At 38.7% G+C, this 23,421-nt stretch overlaps 1 protein-coding gene across 1 annotated transcript in view; it reads left to right on the forward strand.

Moving 5' to 3' along the window:
- Positions 1 to 23,421, forward strand: part of LOC136866029 (lipid droplet-regulating VLDL assembly factor AUP1) — a 203,465-nt gene that overhangs the window by 135,377 nt on the left and 44,667 nt on the right. The window contains exon 8 of the mRNA XM_067142643.2: positions 19,152 to 19,351. Within this exon, the coding sequence (XP_066998744.1) occupies positions 19,152 to 19,351 (200 nt within the window). The remainder of the gene's footprint in view (positions 1 to 19,151; positions 19,352 to 23,421) is intronic.

Here is a 23,421-nt window from a genome sequence, read left to right on the forward strand (position 1 = left end):
CGCTGTTTTGGTCGTCCTATTGGTCTCCTACCACCTACTTCTAACGTGTAACCCGTCTTGATGATAGTGTCGGCGTCTGCCCTTAGTATATGTCCAAACCATCGTAGATGACTCTCGTGCATGTTTTCTTGAATCGGTGCAATGCCAAATCTCTTCCTGATGGATTCTTTGGAGATGCGATCCAGTTTAATGATGCCAGCTGTCCATCTTAGCATCTTAGTCTCCACTACACCCAGTTGACGCTCTGTCTGAGTCATAGTCGGCCAACATTCGCAATCATACAGTGCAACAGGTTGGATGGCAGTACGATAGATTTTTAATTTGAGATTATCTTTCATCCTCCACTCACAAGTGACTCATCAGTGATCATGGAACCAAGATACTTGAATCTTGTCACTCGTAGCAGGTCCTCACCATCTACCTGAATGGTTCCGATTGTTTTTGGATCTGATGTCACACATTGTCTTCTTTTTATTTAGACGCAGGCCGTATAGCACAGGTCTTCTGTTACAGTGTCCATCACTAAAATGAACAAGAGTGGTGACAACGCTGAATCTTGGTGAATGCCAACAGTGATGGGAAAGTCACTGGATGCTCCTGCGCCACCTGAACATAGCTTCATACTTGTACTATAGCTCCGTGTGTCTACATAAAGCAGCTGAACCCAGTTGACAGGGTATTCTGGTATGCCATTCTCTTGCAGTGGTAGCCATATGAGGTCATGCGGTACACAATTAAAGGCCTTCTCCAGGTCCAGGATTGCTGGATGGATTGGCTTGTTTTTCTTACAGTCTTTTCAACCAAGAGCCATACTGCATGGATTGCATCGGTTGTGCCACAATTTTTCAAAAATCTGGCTTGGTTTCTGGAATGTTCAACAATCTCTTGTATCCTTTTATCATGAACCAGTTTTAATACCTTCATCGCGTGACACAGAAGTTGGATTGGCCGGTTACAGCACACACACCGGGCGAGTTGGCCATGCGCGTAGAGGCGCGCGGCTGTGAGCTTGCATCCGGGAGATAGTAGGTTCGAATCCCACTATCGGCAGCCCTGAAGATGGTTTTCCGTGGTTTCCCATTTTCACACCAGGCAAATGCTGGGGCTGTACCTTAAGGCCACGGCCGCTTCCTTCCAACTCCTAGGCCTTTCCTATCTCATCGTCGCCATAAGACCTATCTGTGTCGGTGCGACGTAAAGCCCCTAGCAAAAAAAAAAAAAATCACACATTCAGCTGGGCTCCCCTTCCTTTTGAAGATAGATACGGTGATTCTTCATTGCCAATCGCTCGGTGTTCAACCTTCTTTAATGATCTGCTTGAGCCGTGCTTACCATTCTGCCTCATCCCTCTGTTGAAAGTACCAGAGTTCTGCTGGAAGATCGTCTGGGCCAGTAGCTTTCCCCGGCTTCATTTCTTTTAAAACAGCCTTGACCTTCGATATCAATGTCTCTGACAGGTCCTTCCACAGCAGTAGTGACTGGGATTGGTGAATGGGGGAATTCCTCAGTTGAGATCTTCTCAAAGTATCTAACGCCAGCGCTCTCTTGCCTTTTTCCAGTCAACCAGTGTTTCCAGTTTCATCGTTGATATCATAAAAGTGCTGGATGTCTTGTGTTTTGCGATGCCTCGCTTTGGTGAATCGGTATAATTCCCGTTTGCTCACATGCGTGTCTAGTTTTGCTTAAAGATTTGCAAAATATGCTGTTTTTGTTGTAGCTATGATCTGCTTTGCATCATTACGGTCCATCTTGTAGGCATTCCAACGAGACTGTGTCTTGTCGGCAAGAAACTCATGGTAAAGTCATTTTTTCTCTCGTACTGCTTTTCTGACCTTATTACTCCAGAGCCATGTATCTTTGTCAATTTTTTGCCGTCCTAGTTTTGTTGATCCAAGAACAGTACATGCGGTGTCATGAGCAGCCTGCTTCAGTTTGATCTAACTCTTCTCAACTGTAGTAATCGGTGGTAATGTTTTTTGTGTGACGACATCGGCCTCTTTTTCCTTGAGGCGCCACCATTTGGTTCTCGCTGGTCCTGTACGAAAGGTGTGTTCGGGATTTGGCGATTTGATACGCAACTTGCAGATTGGGTAATACATAGAAAGGTAGGAACTTGAAAAGGAACACACAAAGAATAAACACGATGACAGGTCAGATAGTAAGAGAGAGCAATAGAAAAGAGGAGGCAAGGGCAAACTTCAAAGCACAAAAGGACATGCATTCATACATTGCCATTTTAAATTAGGTTGACTCTCTCCTCATCAATCCCAGTTTTTCAACATCTAGGGTAATGGCACTGTATATCGAACGCCCTTTAAATATTGAACCATTCACATTTTTCATTGCAAAATAAGGATATCGAAAAGTTTACATAACATCTGAGATTTCTAAATTCACCCTTTCAAACTTAGCTTAATGTCAATCGATAGGTCAAAGTTGTTACCGTGTTGGCAAGCATGGGAAAGTCTCAGAACGTTGGAGTTGGCAGGATTTTGATGGGATTATTACTAAGGTGCAGTGTCCCTGTGATTATCTGTTTTTGCTGGTAAAGTAGTGTCTTCAGAAGGTATTCTTTAAATGATTGTATTAACATACCTGTTTATTAATTTCTTGTATTGTGTGTTTTCACCTAATTAATATTTATTTCTAAAATAAAATACTGTTCGATATTTGATTCCCATTTTGTAATATCGAAAGGACGTTCGATAAATGAGGTTCATTCAATACAAAAACAACCCTTAATATCAAATGCCACTGAAAATTAATGGGCTGTTTATGTTTTTAATTTGTTGTATTGTTTTATTTGGTGCCGAAGTCCGGATTTCTGTGCTCGTGACTGCTGAGGCTGACAGGGCCTGAATTTGAACCTCATCGGGTATACAGTGGAACCTTGGATTGCGAGCATAATTCGTTCCGGCAACATGCTTGTAATCCAAAGCGCTCGTATATCAAAGCAAGTTTTCCCTTAAGAAACAATTGAAACGCGGATGATTCGTCCACAACACAAAAATTTATTCGCGTAACATTTCTAAAACAAAATATAACATAAAGCAAATTAAAGTGTACCTTTCCTTACAATAGAATCATTGTTGGTGTAAGGGAGACGAGAGATGACATGAAGAAGAGTTACTGTGTAGCACGAATTTCACGAACGGAATCACTGCTATCTGTTGGCTCACTGGAATTGTTTTCTTTTCGTGCAACTTTAACGAGGGACCTGTCCAATGACTGTTGCTTTTGCCTCTTTCTGAGGATTTCACGAAAATGTGACAATGCATTGTCATTGAAGTGATTCATCGCTCGTACTGCTACAGCCTTATTCGGGTGGTGTTTTTCTACAAAATTTTGCACCATTTCCCACATTTTGCACTTCTCCCGAATCTCAGTTGAAGTGAGAGGTTCCATTGACTTTTTCTCCCCCTCTTCCCCTAACGAGATCTCCATAACCTCCTCCTGTTCACGATGCAGGTCCATTAGTTCATTGGTGGCCAGTTCCTGTCTATGTTCATCCACCAGCTCTTGAATGTCCACACCATTCACCTCAAGCCCCATAGTCTTCCCTAAGGACACAATTTCATCAACAATCGGCGGCTCATTGTCACCAACAATCCACTCAGTCACATCCAAGAACACAGTCAGTCCACAGCTTTCCCCAAGCGGAAGTGAGAATTCTCTTAGTGACTCCATCCCAGGCTTTATCGATGATCTTCAGGCAGTTCACGGTGGGGAAATGATTTCTCCCAAACTCTCGGAGGGTAAGGTTTGTTTCTTCGGTCACTTTGAAGCATCATTCAAATAGTGCTTTGGTGTGTAGCTTCTTGAAGTTTGAAATGACTTGCTGATCCATAGGCTGGAGTGGTGGAGTAGTGTTGGAAGGAACTTAACCTTAACGAACTAGAATTCCTCCAGTAAGTTGTCCTCAAGGCCTCAAGGGGAAAACTTAGGCACATGTGACGATCATATTGTGGAACCTCACTTGCTTATCAAGTTGCTTGCATTCCAAGGTTTCACTGTAGTTAGATTTTTTTTTTTTTAAGGACATCTTGTGTCTGTCTGATGCCATACTTTGTGTTTTTCACTTTATTATTTATTATTTACATATTTTACCGCCCACATTGGAGCACTTAAATCAATACATTTAAGTTAATTTCTTCTCTTTCTTCTCCCAGAACTTTCTCATCCTCTCCAACCTGGAAGCCCTTTGTGTGTTCAATATCCACTATCCAAGTGTTCTAGTCGTCGGCAAATAAAGTGGCATCGACAAGAGGGGGTGTGGGGGCAGTTACCCCAAACTCTTTGGAAAAATAAACATCTTAATTAAATTTTAGCCATTTAAAACTAGAAAGCAGAAAATAATCGTTTTTGTAGTTTTTGCTTATTGCCTTAACTAGTGCTCAGAGCTTGACAGTGGTCAAAATTAAGATGTCCAATGGGGGAATTGTCCCAAAAGCCAAAGTTAAACCTGTTGAAAAACTGAAACAGTGTCAGTATACATTATCTTCCTTGACTGAAGCTGTTCAACAGGTGAAATCCGGTATAGTGTCTCAAAGGCAGGCATGTAAAACATACCAGGTCCCTTTAACAACGTTAAACGACTGCCTATCTAGATGTCAGAAAATTAAGACTGCCCTTGGCGAGAGAAGCCGTTCCTGAGTCCTCGAGAAGAAGAGGGCATTAGTGAATTGGTAGTCAAGATGGCTAAGAGAGTATTTCCGTTGAAGAAAAAGAATTTACTTCACTGTTCAGCAAATTGTGTAGTCATCATGAAGGAGCACACCATTTAAGTATGGAAGACCTGGTAAAACCTGGTTCAAATGTTTTATGGAACGGCATCTTTCCCTGTTTCAGAAGAAGGTTGAAACCATTAGTAAGGGCAGGGCTGCTGTCTTGGAAGAGAGAATACGTGGTTGGTTTGCTGGACTGAGGATGTAAGATCAATTATGGAAGACCCAAGCAGGATTTTCAGTGCAGATGAGACAAATTTTCTGTTCCTTAAGGTTTCAGGGAAGTACCTTGGAGTCAGAGGGGAACAGCATCAAATTATTGCAACCTCTAAAGTGGAAGAAGGCATAACAGTGCTCGGAAATTTCTGTGCCGATGGGCGTTGTGCCCCAACAATGATCGTCTACAACAACATACGACTTCAGCAGCTTATCAAAAATAGTGTACCTGAGCCTTGGATCTACAAGAAAACTGAAAGTGGCTGGATGAAGGCCCCAACGTTTCTGAACTACCTTCAGTACTTTAGATCAAAGGTAGAGGAAGAGAAAATTGCACTTTCTGTTATTCTATTTCTTGATGGACGCAGGAGTCACTTATCCCTTCAAGTCAGTGAATATTGTCATGACCCTGGAATAATATTGTACTCTCTTTTCCCTAACGCCACCCATCTTCTGCAACCAGCAGATGTAGGGGGTATTCGCACCTCTAAAGAGAGCATGGGAAAGACAAGAAAATACAAACTCTCGGTGCATCAGTAACCAAAGGTAAGTTTTGCACCCATGTTAAAGAAAGTTTGGGATGATGCTGTTAGGCCAGATATTGTGAAAAGCGCCTTTCGTAAGTCAATACGGACCAACATGGTGAAAATAATTAATTTCGTTAGTGTGGTCGCTATCCACTAGATCTTAATGCTGTGGAATTCACAAAATGTGTTGCAGATATTTTGAAAACCCCAGTGGGAAGGCAACAGCAAGAGAGTGACGAAGGCAGCCCTTCATCCCTTTCCGCTTCCAATCAGAAACTAAAGTTTGTGCTTGATGACCTGGAAGAATTCTTGCCTCCTTGCATTCTCGATAAGTTCAATAGCAAACTTAAGATGGAGAAAAACAGAATGATGGTGAACCAGATTTGTATGCTTATTGAAAAAATGTTACAACTCGGTACAATGCAACACGTGAAACAATATCGGATAATCAGGGTTTACAAGCATAATTTAATCCAATAGAATAGATTTATGATCTTATATAACCTTAAGTAAATGATAATTGGCTGATGATGCTCACGAAAAAGGAGCAAAACATGTGCCATATTAACAACTTAATAAATATGTAAGTTTTTATTATGTTATTATTGTATTGAATAGGTGGTATTTAACAATATTATAAGAATTTGTATCACAAGTAGATCTTCAATACGGACAAAAAAAAGAAATTTATAACCTGCAATAATCAGAATGAAACGATGACAGACAGTTCATTAGAAGATGATGGTGATCAGGGCAGAGATGATTTTACGTGGAATGATGAACATTTAGAGGTGTATGTACCTTCTTCCAAGAAGGATCTTCTTGGTGCCGCCATTTTGAAGAGTGGAATAAAAGTTCACAGGCTGGAATTATTGAATGAGCATGAAATTGCTTGGCAACTTGCTTGGTCACCCACCTCAAGTAGTAGTGAGGATTCTTTCAAAGATTTTGTCAAAGTTCCTCAAGTACCAGAAAAAGCTCATCAGTTTGGATTAAGGAAAATATATGCAATATCTTCAAAGGAGTGCCAGGAAGAATTGAAGAGAAAGAAAAGAAACAAGGAAGACTAAATACATGTTCCACTCTCTGCAGAAGGGTAGAGATAAGAAACTGATTTTTGTGTTTCTCAGGATATTTTAATGTGTATTAATATTGCCTCCTCTACTTTTGTGATTTATATATAAGAATCATTCTATTTTGCTCATGTTATTACAATCATATAATATCTAAAGTAAAGTGATTTATAATAAATATTTCTATTCAGTATTTAAAACCTTAGTACCAGTATAAATGGTCCGTTTTTGGACATTATAAATTTTCCACCTAACTCATTCTTGGTTGCCAGCGTTTCGCCCCAGTGTGCTAAGTTGGGCTCATCAGTTGGTAAATACCACACCCACCAAGACGCATGGCTAGTGCATACCGTGGAGACGACTGCGTAGGCTACTTGAAGCCACTGGCAGTGCCAATGCACTATGAGAGACTTTGTCTCATTACCAAAAATTAAACCCTGCCGTTCGATATATAAAAATAATGTTGATAAATAAGACCTTACTGATCGATATATAATGCAGACTGTTCGACATATAAAGGAATGCAACTTTTGCATTTAAGGGTGCCTTGAGCATATAAATTATACATTTTAAAAGTCTGAACAAGCTAGTTGTAACCAAGGGATGTTCCGTTAAGGTTTTATAACTATTTCAGGGGCTTGTTCTTCACTGGAAAAAAATACTGATCAGTAATTCATAGAGATAACCTTAAGTGTTTGCTATATAGTGGCACAACCCTATTTCTTCTCAGCCACCAAAAGCTCGTTTCTGCTTCCCAGCTTTAGCAGGAAAACGATCAGCAACACTCGGTGAGAGTCCCTGTTGACAGATCTTCAGTCTTGATGTGAGAAGTGTAGGGATTATTAGTTGATACTGAATGAAAATTTCTTATTCAGTAGTGAAAAATTAATTGCTTATAAAGTCAATGAACAAAATTGTTAACAGTAGTAAGCAATAGTTATTCCAGAATTATTTATGTTGTAGGAGTGTGAAATATTCCAAAAAGCATATAGGAAACCACAAGGCTGTTCTCTTAAAATTTTATACTGCATAATAGTGTTAGAATTACAGTTGCATACAAATTATATTCCTATAAGTGGTCAACAAATGGCAAAATAATTCAACATTACCATTCTCTTTTCATTGAAGGCAGTGGCAGTTCTCTATAAAAATTACCTCTTGTACTATCTGCGTCTGACAAGAAGTCATGGCAGCTTATAGGTACATCATGAGTAACAGGTACTACACTAAGCTACAAACATTAATCCTGATAGGCAAAGCAAGCTCTCTGAAACAGACGTTGTTTTTTATTAAGGTTTTGTATGTTATACCAACACAGATAGGCCTTATGCTGACGATGGGATGGGAAAGGTAGCGGCCGTGGCCTTAATTAAGGTACAGCCCCAGCATTTGCGTGGTGTGAAAATGGGAAACCATCTTCAGGGGGGTTCGAACCCACTATCTCCCGGATGCAAGCTCACGGCTGCGCACCTCTAACCGCAATGCATACTCACCCAGTCAAGTTAATTATTAAAGTATTCATTACGTGATACAGTAAATGTGTAACTAAAGCACAGTTGCTCTACCACTTCAAAACTTCACAACAGCACTTCAATTTGGAAGTCACCACGAACGGAACAGATGTTTGTCAGGCCTTGAGACTTAATATAGGCGCATGCGTAGCAGCCGTGCTTATCCCATGCACCCCTTACCCAACATCCAAGAGATTTCTCGTCAGACGATCATAGTATGAATATTAATCCCTCAGCGAATATAATGCTTCATTTCCTTCATTTTCTGACCTCTTGTTGATTCAGAAAACTGTTGTCGAAAACAATTTTGGTGCTGATTTCTCTGAATTTGTGGCAGAGCAAACATGATTCACAAGTAAACTGCTTCATTGCATAAAATTTCCCTTAAAAGCTTGAAGTGGACTGAAGTAATTAGCAATAAGATCAGGAATTTTTTTTTTTTTTTTAAGTTTATATTGAAGGGACAGGTACAAAAGTAATGTTGGAAATACATCCTCTCATAGACACACCTGTATACTCTTACGAAAATGAGTCGAAATAGATTTGTATCGATATATTACCTACCTTTTGGTGATCATAGGATATCAACTTCATGGTTTTGATCCGTATTGAATTGTGATCACCAGGCGAGTTGGCTGTGCAGTCAGGGGGCGTGCGGCTGTGAGCTTGCATCCGGGAGATAGTGGGTTCGAATCTCACGGCAGCCCTGAAGATGGTTTTCCGTGGTTTCCCATTTTCACACCAGGCAAATGCTGGAGCTGTACCTTAATTAAGGCCACGGCCACTTCCTTCCAATTCCTAGGCCTCTCCTATCCCATTGTTGCCTAAGACCTATCTGTGTCGGTGCGACATAAAGCCACTAGCAAAACAAAACAAAATAAATGTGATCACGATAAAAAATTATAAAATTAACATTGTAAATAAAATTACCATTGTAATGGTCCACCTTTTCATTACTATAATATGCAATATTTCTTAATTACATGACTAAACTAGGGACTAGTTTCGGCCTTGGCTGGCCATCGTCAGCCTTAATGTAATACATTAATAACTAAACAAATGTACAAACACATAATTGACATACAAACAAATGTACAAATAAACAATTGCAATTAAAAATCTGGGATGAAGTATGTGTAAATTTGAAAAATAAATTAGGCTCTAAATTCTTAGCATCTGGAGTATGTTCATCATCCAAACTCTTTCTTGCATTAATATTCATAGAATTGTTAGTTCCATCAGTGCTGGTAAATGTTGATTTTGTAGTTAGGTCGTCAATTACCAAATCTACTTGAGTGGTATTAGCAGTATGCAAGCCACCGTAAACAACCGCCAGCTGACGCAGAACTGCTATATGGTGTTTCCACATAAACCAATGTAAATAAAATGAAATGTTCCCATAGTGCTTCTTAAAATCATGCTGAAATGCTGTTGGACATTGTCAGGATGGCACATTCTTAATTTGTGGCTGGTATAAATTTGCATTTCATTGCGGTGTCCATGAAGTTAACCTGAATAAATTATAGGAGAGAGCATGTTAGTCAAATGCATACACCCCAGCGTCAGTGGGTAGGGTCTGACAACATCCCACTCTGATGAGTCTAGTGTCAGACCTAAGACGAAATGCTGATTAGTAGAGCAAACGCCTGAAAAGCCTTACATCTGATCTGTTAGTCAAATGGCATAGGTTAAATGAGACTTACCTCTCGTTGCAGCATGTCATACACCACATGCCACAACGAGAGGTCTCATATAACCTATGCCATTTGACTAACACGCTCTCTCCTTCAGTTATCTATCATTTATTCAGGTTAGCCGGCCCCGTGGTGTATGGGTAGCGTGCATGCCTCTTACCCGGAGGCCCCGGCCCCGTCAGGGATTTTTACCTGGACCTGAGGACTGGTTCGTGGTCCACTCAGCCTACGTGATTATAATTGGGGAGCTATCTGATGGTGAGATAGTGGCCCCGGTCTAAAAAGCGAAGAATAACAGCCGAGGGGATTCGTTGTGCTGACCACACGACACCTTGTAATCTGTAGACCTTCGGGCTGAGCAGCGGTCGCTTGGTAGGCCAAGGCCCTTCAAGGGCTGTAGTGCCATGCAGTTTGGTTGGTTTATTCAGGTTAACTTCATGGACACCACAATGAATTGCAAATTTATACCAGCCACAAATTAAGAATGTGTCGGTTTTAACCATATCTTCATGTGCCGTCCTGACAATGTTCGACAGCATTTCAGCATGATGTTACAAGCACTAGGGGAATATTTCATTTTATTTACATTGGTTGGTGTGGAAACGACATCTAGCATTTCTGCATCAGCTGGAGGTTATTTACAGTGGCTTGCATATTGCTAATACCACTCAAGTAGATTTGGTGATTGACGACCTGACTACATAATCAACATTTACCAGTTCCAATTTTGCACTTGAAATTGTAATGATTAGCAGTGATGGAATTAACAATTCTATGAATATTAACAGAAGAAAGAATTTGGATAATGAGCATACTCCAGATGCTAAGAATTTAGAGCCTAATTTATCTTTCAAATTTACACATAGTTAATCCCAGAATTTTAATGTCAATTGTGTGTTTGTATTGGATGGGTAACAGTAAAGAAAAAAGAAATGGAGTGGGATTTGTAGTGAATCAGAATGTTGAACCAATTAGCTGAAGTTGAGTATGTAAATGAAAGAATTATAATAATGCCACATACATATAAACAAGGAAATACTGTAAATAGTACAGGTGTATGCTCCACAGACAGGATGTAGCGTGGAAGAAAAAGAAGAGTTCCTCAATGAACTGGAGACACATATTATTGGAGATGGGATCATGATAATGGGAGATCTGAATGCCCATGTGGGTACTGATAGAATGGGATATGAGAATGTTCTGGGCCCACATGGGTATGGCAACAGAAATGAAGATGGAGAAAAAACTGTTGGACTTTTGTATCAGAAATAACCTGATAATAAAGAGCATGCGGTTTATGAAGAGGAATAGCCATAAGATCAGCCGATATAGTTGGGATGGACAGTATGGAACACTCATCAATTTTATAATAACAGACCAAGAATGGGGAAGATAAGTTATGAATACAAAGTGAAAGTATGGAAGGTGATCATAGATTACTGACTGTGGAATTAAAACAAGTAAAAATCCCAAAAATTGTATTGAAGAAGAAATCAATGATCAGGATTTGGGAATTGGAGGAGGAGGATGATTAAAGAATGGCATTGTATAAAAAGGAAGTTGCCTAACACAGAAATACGAAGTGGAGAAGAAGAGTGGGACAATTTAAGACAGACATTTGTGGAAGCAGCAGTTGAGGTATGCGGGAAAACAAAAGCAAAGGTTAAGGGAAAGGAGACACGGTGCTGAACAGACAAAATAAAAAAAGAAATAAAAGAAAGGAACAAAGTGAAGAAAGAAATAAGAAAACCAAAAACGTATCAGAGGGGTGAGAATAAGATAGAAAGGTTACATGTGGAATACAAAAGATTGAAACTACAAGTATCAAGGAAGATAAAGAGAAATATTGGGGAGAGTTTACCAACAACATTGAGCAAGATAGTTGAGGAAATCAGAAGTATTATACAGAGTAATGAAATAAACAAGAATAAATCAAGAAAAAATCGAGGCATTAGAGAGAGAAGATCCATAGTACATTACAAAAAGGGTCTTCAGAAGGTGATGGCAAAATATTTTGAAAAACTTTATAATGAAGATGACTCCTTGGAGAAAGAAGGAGATAAGAAAATGGAAATTGTAGCAGAGAAAATGAAGAGAACCTGATAACATGGTTGGAAGTTGAAAGGGCAGTGAAAGCAATGACCAAAGGTAAAGCAAGTGGAAAAGACAAATTCAATGCTGATATGTTTAAGGCAGCGGGAAGCAATGGACTACAGTGGCTATACCAAGCCCTCAATGCCATATGGAAGAATGAAAGATACCTAAAGATTGGCAACAAGAAAGCATTGTCCCATTGCCCAAAAAAGGATATAGGAAGAAATGTGAAAATTACAGAGGTATAACCCTATTATCACATGGGCTAATGATAATGGAGAAAGTCATAAACAAAAGACTGAGGGATATAATAGAAACAAAGAGGAAGAACAACATGGCTTTAGACCAAATAGATCAACAATAGACTTGATATTTATAGTGCGAATGATAATGGAAAAACATCTAGAAAGGAACAAGGAAATCGTATTCATATTTTTGGAGTTGGAAAAAGCTTATGATACTGTTAAGAGAAAACATGTATGGGTATGCCTACTGAAAAGGAATGTACCAAAATAATTAACAAGATAAAAATCTTGTATCATGAGAGTAAAAGCAGTGTACAAGTGGGGAGTGGTGACTCTGAAACATTTTATACAAAGAGAGGGTCTCAAGCAAGGAAGGGCACTGTTACCATTATTATTTATTATATTGATGGATGAAATCATAAAACGTGTAAAACAGATTATCAGTAGTGATGAAGTGAATGCTTTGGTATTTGCAGATGATTTGGTGATTTGGGGAAAGAGAGAAAAGGAAGTACAAAGGAGACTGGACTTTTGGAATGAAATTCTGAAGGAGTTTGGAATGGTAACTAGTAAAAAGAAAATTGTAGTCATGCACTGTGGAAAAGAGAAAACGAGAAGGCAAGTGAACATAGATGGAGAATGCTTAAAGAATGTAGAACAGTTTACATATCTGGGTAGTATTATCAATGGAAGTAATGAAATCAACCCTGAAATTGATAACAGACTAAGTAAAGGTACAACATTTCATCAAGGCAGAGAGTTTTTATGGGATGACAAAGTACCCAAGAGAACAAAATTAACATTTTATAAACAGTAATTCATACTAATTGTAACATATGGACTAGAAACGCTGGTAACTAATGAAAGAGAGGATAGTAAGATCTAAGCAGTAGAAATGAAATTTCTATGAACATCGGTTAAAAAGACAAGAAGAGATAGAATTCAAAATATTAAAATCAGAGAAGATCTGAATATAGAACCGTTAGTACACAAGATACAGAAAGCAAGACCGAGATGGTTCGGACATGTAAAAAGAATGGGAAAGGAACGGGTAGTAAGAAGGGAATTGGAAAGAGAAGTTAAGGGAAAGAGACCAGTTGGAAGACCGAGAAGAAGGTGGATGGATCAGATTTGGAAGGACATTAGAAAAACTGGATTACCGAGCTCGATAGCTGCAGTCGCTTAAGTGCGGCCAGTATCCAGTAAGTGATAAAAATCATTGTTATCCGTATTGAAGATACTGAATGTAGGATGCTAAAAGGTTTGTTTTTTCCACCTGTTCAATACATATAAATTTTATAAATTAGGAATTTATTATTGATTCCACTTGAGACATGTTTCGCCCTTCATTGAGGGCATCATCATTCAAAATATCACCTCAAGGTAAAAAATCAGGTAACTGGTTAGTAGTTGACATGTACAAATTAATACATATTATTAATACAACTACAAAAATTAAGTATGGGAAATAGTTGTACAAAAGTGATGGTTGAACATATAGGTTTATAGATGAAAAGTCAGCACCAATGCCTAAAATTAACATAGTAGAGTTCGGCAGTGGTGCTCTGGAGAAACAGTTGACGCAATCATAGGAAAATAAAAAGTTAAAAAATATTTACATTAAAACAATTAAGGGAGAAAAGGTGTAGTGTTCGGCATCAATGTTTGTAACCAAAAATTAATGTCAAAGGTTGGTAACTATACAGTATTTACATTGTTCAATTGAACAGTTGAGATAAAGTTTTAAAAATATTTACATTATAACATTCAGCGTAAATGTTTGTAATAAAAACTAATGTCAATGGTTGGTAACTATATAGTAATTACATTATCTAATTGAATAGTTGAGAATTTACAAATATATACATAATTACACAAGAGCAGCTGGTGCGCAAGGATAAAAAATTTCAGTACCAAGTGCGTCCTGATGTTTTAGAGGTTGGAAGAAGGAATTAGCATTGACATTTCAGAAATATGTAGAGCAGTTTATTTTAGTTAAAATCACCGGGGGTAGGGAAATATTTCATAGCCAAATGAGGTTTTTAGGCATCAAGCTGAAAGTTTTCCAGTTGCAGCGCCGAGATCGGTACGGAGACTGGTCAGTGTGGATGGAGATTCATGGGTATTCCGTGCGTTTGAACGGCAACAATGGTGACAGTTATTAGTGGGTAATTGCTAATTAGGAAAATGATGCGGGTTGAAACTTTCGCTTATTCTTTTAGTTGACTTCTGTAGCATCGAATGTGATGTGAAGACATCGGTGTGAAATGCCGGTGAGACAAATTGATATTGTTCTGTGGAATAAAGTATGGCGGACTTCGGGATGAAGTTATTGTTCTTTACTGGTCTGGTGAGATAGAATAGAGTTGCTTGTGTTGTGAACTGCTGTGGAGAGATTGGAATGTATACGGCAACTGCAGAGTCAGAGCGTTAAAGCTGGGGTGAGGCATCTTCTCATTCTGACTGCGAAGAGGAGCCGTAGTGGCACGCCATATTTGTGTCGATGTGCGCTGGGTTCCGGCGTGTTGTTGAAAGTTGTATTGTATGAAGTGGAAGTTATCTGTAATTGAGATGTTAATAGTATTAGTTGGTGTGTAAGAAAGGTTTATGGTAAATAATGAAGAGTGAATGTTATGTTACATACCTGATGTGTCGCTGAGAGGTAATTGTTGATGAGTATTGGTGGGCTATGAAGGAGGCTCAGTCGGTAATACGCACATGCGGTTAGCAATGGCGGCGGGAGGGGTGGAGAGCTTTGGGGGGGAGGGGCATGGGCGGAGTCATGCGCAAAGGTGAGCTGTCAGAATAGAGGAAGGTAGAGTGGAGGGGCGAGCTTGTTGTGTATTGGGAGTGCAGGTTGATGTAGTGTTGGTTTATAAAAAGAGGGGGGGGGGGGGGGGGGGTATAAGGAACCGAAAGTTACGCGGATAATATTGATGCCTTTTTGTTAATGTGATGAAAGTTATTTGCTTGTGTTGGGTGTTGTATTGTCTTTGAAGGTCGAGTGGTTCTTATTTCTCGTGTTGTATCGGTGGGGTCGTGGTGGAGGGGGAGGTGCTTGGGTGGGAGGATGTGTGGGCTTGCTGTCGTTGTGTGTGGGGGAATTGGTCGGAAAGGGGGAGGTGGGGGGTAGGGGGGTAATTGTCGTCGTGCTGGCTGAGTTAGTTAATGTGGTATTGAAGATTTTAGACAAGTTGTTGCCTTGAAAATTTATTTTTTGTAGTAAGGTGGGAATTTGTTCATAAAGGGGTTTTTTTAAATCTATTATCTCGTTGAGGTTTTTATCCTTGTTGAAGTGTTGGTCTAGATAGATGTATAGGTTCTCAAACTCAGTCATTAGTTTGCTCGACTTTTTTTAGGATTGTTAAGTCTTGTTCTATTGTGGCGAAGTGGTGGCCAGTGTCCCTCATGTGGGTGCTCATTGCGGAAAATTTATTATGTTTTTGAGCATTGTAGTGTTCTAAATAACGGGTTTGGAAGCTTCGGCCAGTTTGTCCGATGTACGAGGAGTTGCATTGTGAACAGGTGAGTCTGTAAATACCTGAGCCCGCGTAGTGGTTTCTTCTTGGGTTGACAGAGTTCTGGTTGAAAAATATGTTCTGGTTCGTGTTCTGCGTTTTGAAAGCAATGTTGACTTCGTGCTTTTTTAGGGGATTGGCTATCTGGTGGATGACTGGATTAGTGTATGTGAAAGTTGCGTATTTGTGTTTATTGGGTTTTATTGGGGAAAGATTTGTTGTTAATTTTAGTTTTACTTTGTTGATGATCTTGTTGATCATGTTGGTGTTGAAGCCATTGAACTTGGCAATATCTGTTATGTAATCAAGTTCTTTTTTCAGATTGGTAGGTGAAAGGGGAATTTTTAAAGCTCTGTATATTAAACTGTAGTAAGGGGCTTGTTTATGGGAGTTTGGGTGTAAGGAATTATTGTTTATTGTTAGTGGGGTGAAGGAGGGTTTTCTGTTTCAACCCGCAACATTTTCCTAATTAGCAATTACCCACTAATAACTGTCACCATTGTTGCCGTACAAACGCACGGAATACCCATGAATCTCCATCTACACTGACCAGTCTCCGTACCGATCTCGGCGCTGCAACTGGAAAACTTTCAGCTTGATGCCTAAAAACCTCATTTGGCTATGAAATATTTCCCTACCCCCGGTGATTTTAACTAAAAGAAACTGCTCTACATATTTCTGAAATGTCAATGCTAATTCCTTCTTCCAACCTCTAAAACATCAGGACGCACTTGGTACTGAAATTTTTTATCCTTGCGCACCAGCTGCTTTTGTGTAATTATGTATATAATTGTAAATTCTCAACTATTCAATTAGATAATGTAATTACTATATAGTTACCAACCATTGACATTAGTTTTTATTACAAACATTTACGCTGAATGTTATAATGTAAATATTTTTAAAACTTTATCTCAACTGTTCAATTGAACAATGTAAATACTGTATAGTTACCAACCTTTGACATTAATTTTTGGTTACAAACATTGATGCCGAACACTACACCTTTTCTCCCTTAATTGCTATAATGTAAATATTTTTAAACTTTTTATTTTCCTATGATTGCGTCAACTGTTTCTCCAGAGCACCACTGCCGAACTCTACTATGTTAATTTTAGGCATTGGTGCTGACTTTTCATCTATAAACCTATATGTTCAACCATCACTTTTGTACAACTATTTCCCATACTTAATTTTTGTAGTTGTATTAATAATATGTATTAATTTGTACATGTCAACTACTAACCAGTTACCTGATTTTTTACCTTGAGGTGATATTTTGACTGATGATGCCCTCAATGAAGGGCAAAACATGTCTCAAGTGGAATCAATAATAAATTCCTAATTTATAAAATTTATATGTATTGAATAGGTGGAAAAAACAAACCTTTTAGCATCCTACATTCAGCATCCAGTAATCGGGAGATAGTGGGTTCGAGTTCCACTGTCGGCAGCCTTGAAGATGGTTTTCCGTTGTTTCCCATTTTCACACCAGGCAAATGCCGGGGCTGTACCATAATTAAGGCTACGGCCACTTCCTTCCAACTCCTAGGCCTTTCCTATCCCCTCGTCGCCATAAGACCTATCTGTGTCAGTGCGACGTAAAGCGGAAAAAAAAAAAAAAAGAAAAGAAAAGAAAAGAAAAAAAACTGGATTGGATTGGATGTGGCGGAAGTAATGGAGCAGGAAAGGTGACAGGACAGAAATGAGTGGAGGAGGCTTGTAATCCACACCCGGGCGACTGGAGTGGGACATTGATGATGGTGTGTGTACATTTGTTCAGTTACTAGATGTATTCCATTAAGGCTGATGATGGCCAGCCAAGGCCAAAACTAGTCCCTAGTTTAGTAATGTAATTAAAAATATTGCATATTATAGTAGTGAAAAGGTGGACCACTGCGACAATTTTAATATTGTGATTCATTTTGGTGACATAGTCGGGCCACAAATGATACAGTAAATTTCATCACAGTAAGTACACGGTTAGCGAAGCTCTCGAGTATTTTCAAGAAAATGGTCGGCGCAGGGGACATGTTACGTGAGGAGCACCAAGTCAGCAATGTGTTAAAAGGCTTGTAATTAGAAAAATTACACGAGAGCACCAAGTCAGCAATGTGTTAAAAATCTTGAAATTGGAAAAAATGTTTGCATAGTAATTATAATACACAGCTGCAAACCATGTGGAAAATTTAATTACTGTGGTTGGTTTCTTAACTGAATGGTTACCGGGCGAGTTGGCCGTGCTGTTAGGGGCACGCAGCTGTAAGCTTGCATCCGGCAGGTAGTGGGTTCGAACCTCACTGTCATCCTGAAGGTGGTTTTCCATGGTTCCCATTTTCATACCAGGCAAATGCTGGAGCTGTACCTTAATTAAGGCCATGGCCGCTTCCTTCCCACTCCTAGGCCTTTCCTATCCTATCATCGCCATAAGACCTATCTGTGTCGGTGCGACGTAAATCCACTTGTAAAAAAAAAAGTCAGCATAGTAGCCTTCAGTTCAGAGGTCCCAGGAATCATTTCCCAGCTGGGTCTGGGATTTTAAACTTAATTGGTCAATTCCCTTGGCTCGGGGACTGGAGACAAGGAACATTGTCCTCCACTATTAATAATCTTGACCATAATGGCCGATATTGGGTCCGTATCGACTTAATCACAATAAATAGAGAGGTGGATGATCCGCCTAGTCAATACTATGCTGTCTATTTATTGTTCTCCACCACAATATCATGCAGTTTCTTATACATGGCAGATGCCACCCATCTTCGCCGAAGGGTCTGCTTTACAAGGGTACAAAGGCTGCACCGAACTAGCAATAGCCATATAAAGTGATAATAATATTTGAGGTTCTCAAACTTATATACTGTATTTACTCAAATCTAATCCATACTTCTTCAGCCAAATTTAGTCTTCAAAGTCGGGGTGCACATTACAGTCGACAGTTCACTAGATTTGTAAGCAAACTAAAATATTATGCTTAGCTCTCTGCTTTGGCTCTGTTCAGGTTACCTCGTTGCATATTATTTCTCACATCTACTTTACACACTTCCGTATTTTATTTTACTTCTAATACTGTTTGAAGACCTGGATATGTGTCACAGCATCTGAAAGTATAAAATCATTTAAGAAGTACTGTATTTTCAAAGCACAACATGGCAGTGAAGATGATGTACTCTTCAGTATCTCTTATGATAGGAGGAACAATTCCTGCGCTAACATAGACACAATCTCCAAGTTTTCCAAGGATGAAAGCAGCAGTACTTACCCTGTTAAAAGTTACATACATTTTGCATTCTGTTTTTTAATGTCAGACTATGGTATTTTGATTATAAGTATAGCTCAGTATATCTTTAACAGTTTATTGTATTTTCATAAAAATGTAACATAAAACCTTTGTAGTAAAAAGTAGTGCAGTTAGGTAAAAATCATAATATAAACCCATTGTCATATAAAGCAATTTTAACAGTCAGTACATACGTACATACCTATTACTGTAATACTGGTAATAAAATTACAATTTTGAAGTATATATTATGTCTACTTTTGTGGCAGCAAGGACTCGCAGTGTTGATGTCACAATTTCCAACATATTGGAGGGTCAGATTTCGTACAGACCCCTAGCAGAACCTCGGCCACCACCACCTACTATAAATCATGCTGTCAGCAGCAGCATCATAACTGTCAGCAGTAGTACCACTGTCAGTACTAGTGCTACTTCAGCTGCATCGCCTGCAGTAACCACTTCCTCTCAGGTACGTTCTATCACCATTCTTATTAGAAATGATATATTCCCAAAGCTATGCCATAGTATGTAAAGAAGATACAGTAAAGCTGTATAAACCAGACCCTGAATAAACTGTAAACCAGCCTTAAATGTACTTTTTTGCTGACCCATGAAGCTGAATAGCACTTTGTACAGTCTAAGATAGAACTTGTCCAAAGCGGAAACTGAGATGTTTCCAGTCCCGCGAGGGAAAAATCTCTGAATAAAATGTAACTCCTATCAATGCAATGTTACACGTAATACATACAATAGAAATTGCAAGCAAGGGATTCTCTCTTGCAACCATTTTATAGTGTTAGAAATAAAATTCAGGAAACTCAATCGTCAAAAAGTACCAGTGTTTCGCCCAGAGTGCGGCATGGGCTCATCAGTTGGATACCGCACCTTTTCCGAGACACTGGCCAGCTAGCACGCTGGTAGCGACACCACTGCAAGCCATACATATGATAAGCACAATGCAGTGCCGACGTACTAGGGGAGAATTGCATCTCCACTTGCTATATTGCCCTCCCAGGCTAGCATGACCAAAATATGGCTTCCGATTGAGATAGCTAAAAATAAAATTCAGGAAACTCAATCATCAAAAAGTACCAGTGTTTCGCCCAGAGTTCGGCATGAGCTCATCAGTTGGATACCGCACCTTTTCCAAGACACTGGCCGGCTAGTACGCTGGTAGCAGAGATGCCAACTTTCCAGAAAGGCAATTCGTAATGCAGCCTTTAGGGCACAGGGAGGGGAGGCGTAGAATTTTTTCCCCGAGATCTTACTACCTTAAGTGTACTGTAGAAATGTATATATTTTCTAAACTTTCTCTTAAGTAGTAGTTATAGTACTCATTATTCATGTATTTTTAATGTACTCTACGTACGATGTGTATTATATAGATATGACTTTTTTGAAGTGTGATTATTTTTGTTAATACTATTACTGTTATTATTGTTAATATTAGCATATAATTGTCATCAATAGTTATTATTAAGTGTTCTAGGTTAAGACTGATAAGTGTAAGAAAGGGAATACATCCCTAACTTTGCTTGGATAAATAAAAACATTATTATTATTATTATTATTATTATTATTATTATTATTATTATTATTATTATTGTCCGCCTCCGTAGCGTAACGGTTAGTGTTATTAGCTGCCGTCCTCGGGGGCCCGGGTTCGATTCCCGGTACTGCCAGAAATTTAAGAATGGCAGGAGGGCTGGTATGTGGTTGGAATGGTACGTGCAGCTCACCTCCAATGGGGGTGTGCCTAAAAAGAGCTGCACCACCTCAGGATGAGGACACGAGTTTACTTTTTTACTTTATTATTATTATTATTATTAACTTGCATATCATTGAAAAATCAATGAGCAACATACAATTCAACCATCTTGTTCTTCCTCATTATGCGCATCTGAAAAATCGCGGCTACACACACTACAAAACACGTGTGAAATGAGATTTTGAGAAACGCAGTAAACAGAGCCATTCTTTCGAATATTGAACCATTTTTTGTTTATTATTAGCGTCACTAGTCACGGTAACGTCATCACACGTATTTTCCTGCACAAGAAATCGCTTCATTATTTCAAACTTTTTGCATTTTGTAACACACGATTAGCATATACCATGTAAGAGCAAAATATGTAAATTTGGCAACCGAAATAGCAATAAATACTTCTCCAACAGTCACACACACAGTATTCACAATGAAACTGAGTTTGTCACCACTTTGCCGCCAAAACAAAGACCAAGGATCATGTAAGAGAAATACAAAGACAAAAGAACTCGCATATTTGCATGGAAATCTGATCATGTGACGAACAAAGACAACAACTCCGCAAGATATACCACTTCACAAGTGCCTATTTTTCCGGTACTGGAAGCACACACTACGTTCGGTGCGTGAAAACTCGAAATATTCTTTAACGAGGAACAGGAAAGGGGTATAAATGATTAGTGAGAAATCCGAAAATAATATTCTGAGAATTCAAGCTGTAATGGCATTCCTTGTGTATCCATTTGAACACTTCATACACATAGTCTTAAAAATCAACAAAAAATTGTAATTTGTGGTGTGTGATTCGTAAAGGCATAATTATGATGGATAATTCGTAATTATTTCGATTGAATCGTAATAATTGACATCTCTGCGGTTGCGACACCACTGCAAGCCATACATATGATAAGCACAATGCAGTGCCGACGTACTAGGGGAGAATTTCATCTCCACTTGCTATATTGCCCTCTCGGGCTAGCATGACCAAAATATGGCTTCCGATTGAGATAGCTAAAAATAAAACTCTGGAAACTCAATCGTCAAAAAGTACCAGTGTTTCGCCCAGTGTACGGCATGGGCTCATCAGTTGGATACTGCTCCTTTTCCAAGACACTGGCCGGCTAATACGCCGGTAGCGACACCACTGCAAGCCATACTTTTTTAACATGACAAAGAGAAAATCTCCAAAATCTTCATAAAAGCCTACAAAATTACCAGGAAGAGTCAGGCATTCAGTGGTTTTGAATGTGAAATTGGTCTCCAAGGAGTGAATGGTATTGACATGGGTTGAACTCTTCATTCACCCAATGCTTGTACCAACATATTTAAGCATATTTGAGCAGAAATGAAGAAAACCTAATAAAGAAACTAATTGAATATAATTGCAAGCTTTCTTTGGTAATTGACGAGAGCACTTCTATTAGCCAATTATCTAATGTGACCATATTTTCTCAAGCTGAAAACGGGACACTTATCAACTGACTTTAAAAAAAGTATTATTTGGTCTATAAGTTAAAGCAAATAGAAAACTATAAGCCTGTTTATGTATTTATTACAAACATAAGGCAAAAACTATTACAATAGGCCTAATGAATATAGAACATTTAAAGCATTACAATTACTATAAAAATCGCATACATTTTACATCATATTATACAGTTAGCCTAGAGGACATATTTTTCTGAAGAATGGATTTTCTTCAGAAGTTTCTCAGTTTGCTTCAAGTAATTGAAAAACTCAAAGCAACTGTATTTTAGATTGACTTTGGTAAGCAACAATGCTTTCAGCGTTCCAACTTTTAATTGGGTTTTTTCCCATGTCCATATTTTGTTCATACTTGCAAAAACTCTCTCTACAGGCGCATTAGTATCTGGCAAGGATAACCCAAATTCTACAACCTTAGAAAAAGTGCTGGATGATAGTTATGAGAAGAGAAATACTGAAACATTTCTACCCATCTCAGATGGGCTTCTTTTCTTTCATTATTCCATTGAGTGATTTTGTCTGCAGTAGCAAATTGCTTAACATAAACAAATACACTGAAAATAGCATTATCAACATTTGATTCCCCAGATACAATTTTAATCGTAGGTATATATATTTAAACATCATTCCATTTCAGGACATTGTTAAGCAAGATCGATTCAAATTTCTTATATACATCAAATCTGTCAGTCCAGGCTTTTAAGTACTGAATACATGAATCATAAAAGCTATTAGCAATTTTTTGGAAATCCTCTACTTTCACCTTATCCTCATCTTGTAGTTCATGCAAAGCACATTTTAAAACATCTGGAATAAAATTGTTCTCCTTTTTCTGAGTCATATTTACTTTCAACATAGAAAGTGCCATGGCTACTTCAACTCCTGTTGTTAACTCACCTTCTACCTGGAGAACTGCCTGGTGGAAAGTTGTAGCTTGGTTGTGCAGAAAAAGAAGAACAATTTTCGCCAATGGGTTTTCAAAAAATCTTTCATTATCATTGGACATTTTTCCTGACTCAGAAAATATGACCTCAGTCCTTCAAAAATTGTGGTGTTACTATAACCTAACAATTTCCTGTACTCAATCTCAGCAAAATTGCAGAAATCCTTTAGTGATTCTACTCTAATAGTGTGTGAGTGAAAATGGTAATATATTTTGTGAATAACAAGTTCTGCATCGATAGGTAAACAATCAGAAGCAGTCTTAATTTTGTTGTGCACTATATGCGCTGCACATCCAACGCCAAGGATTTCACGATGTAATAACATCCTAAGTTTGTGGAAAATAT

The sequence above is a fragment of the Anabrus simplex genome, chromosome 3 (genome assembly GCF_040414725.1).
Source record: "Anabrus simplex isolate iqAnaSimp1 chromosome 3, ASM4041472v1, whole genome shotgun sequence".
Lineage (NCBI taxonomy): Eukaryota > Metazoa > Arthropoda > Insecta > Orthoptera > Tettigoniidae > Anabrus > Anabrus simplex.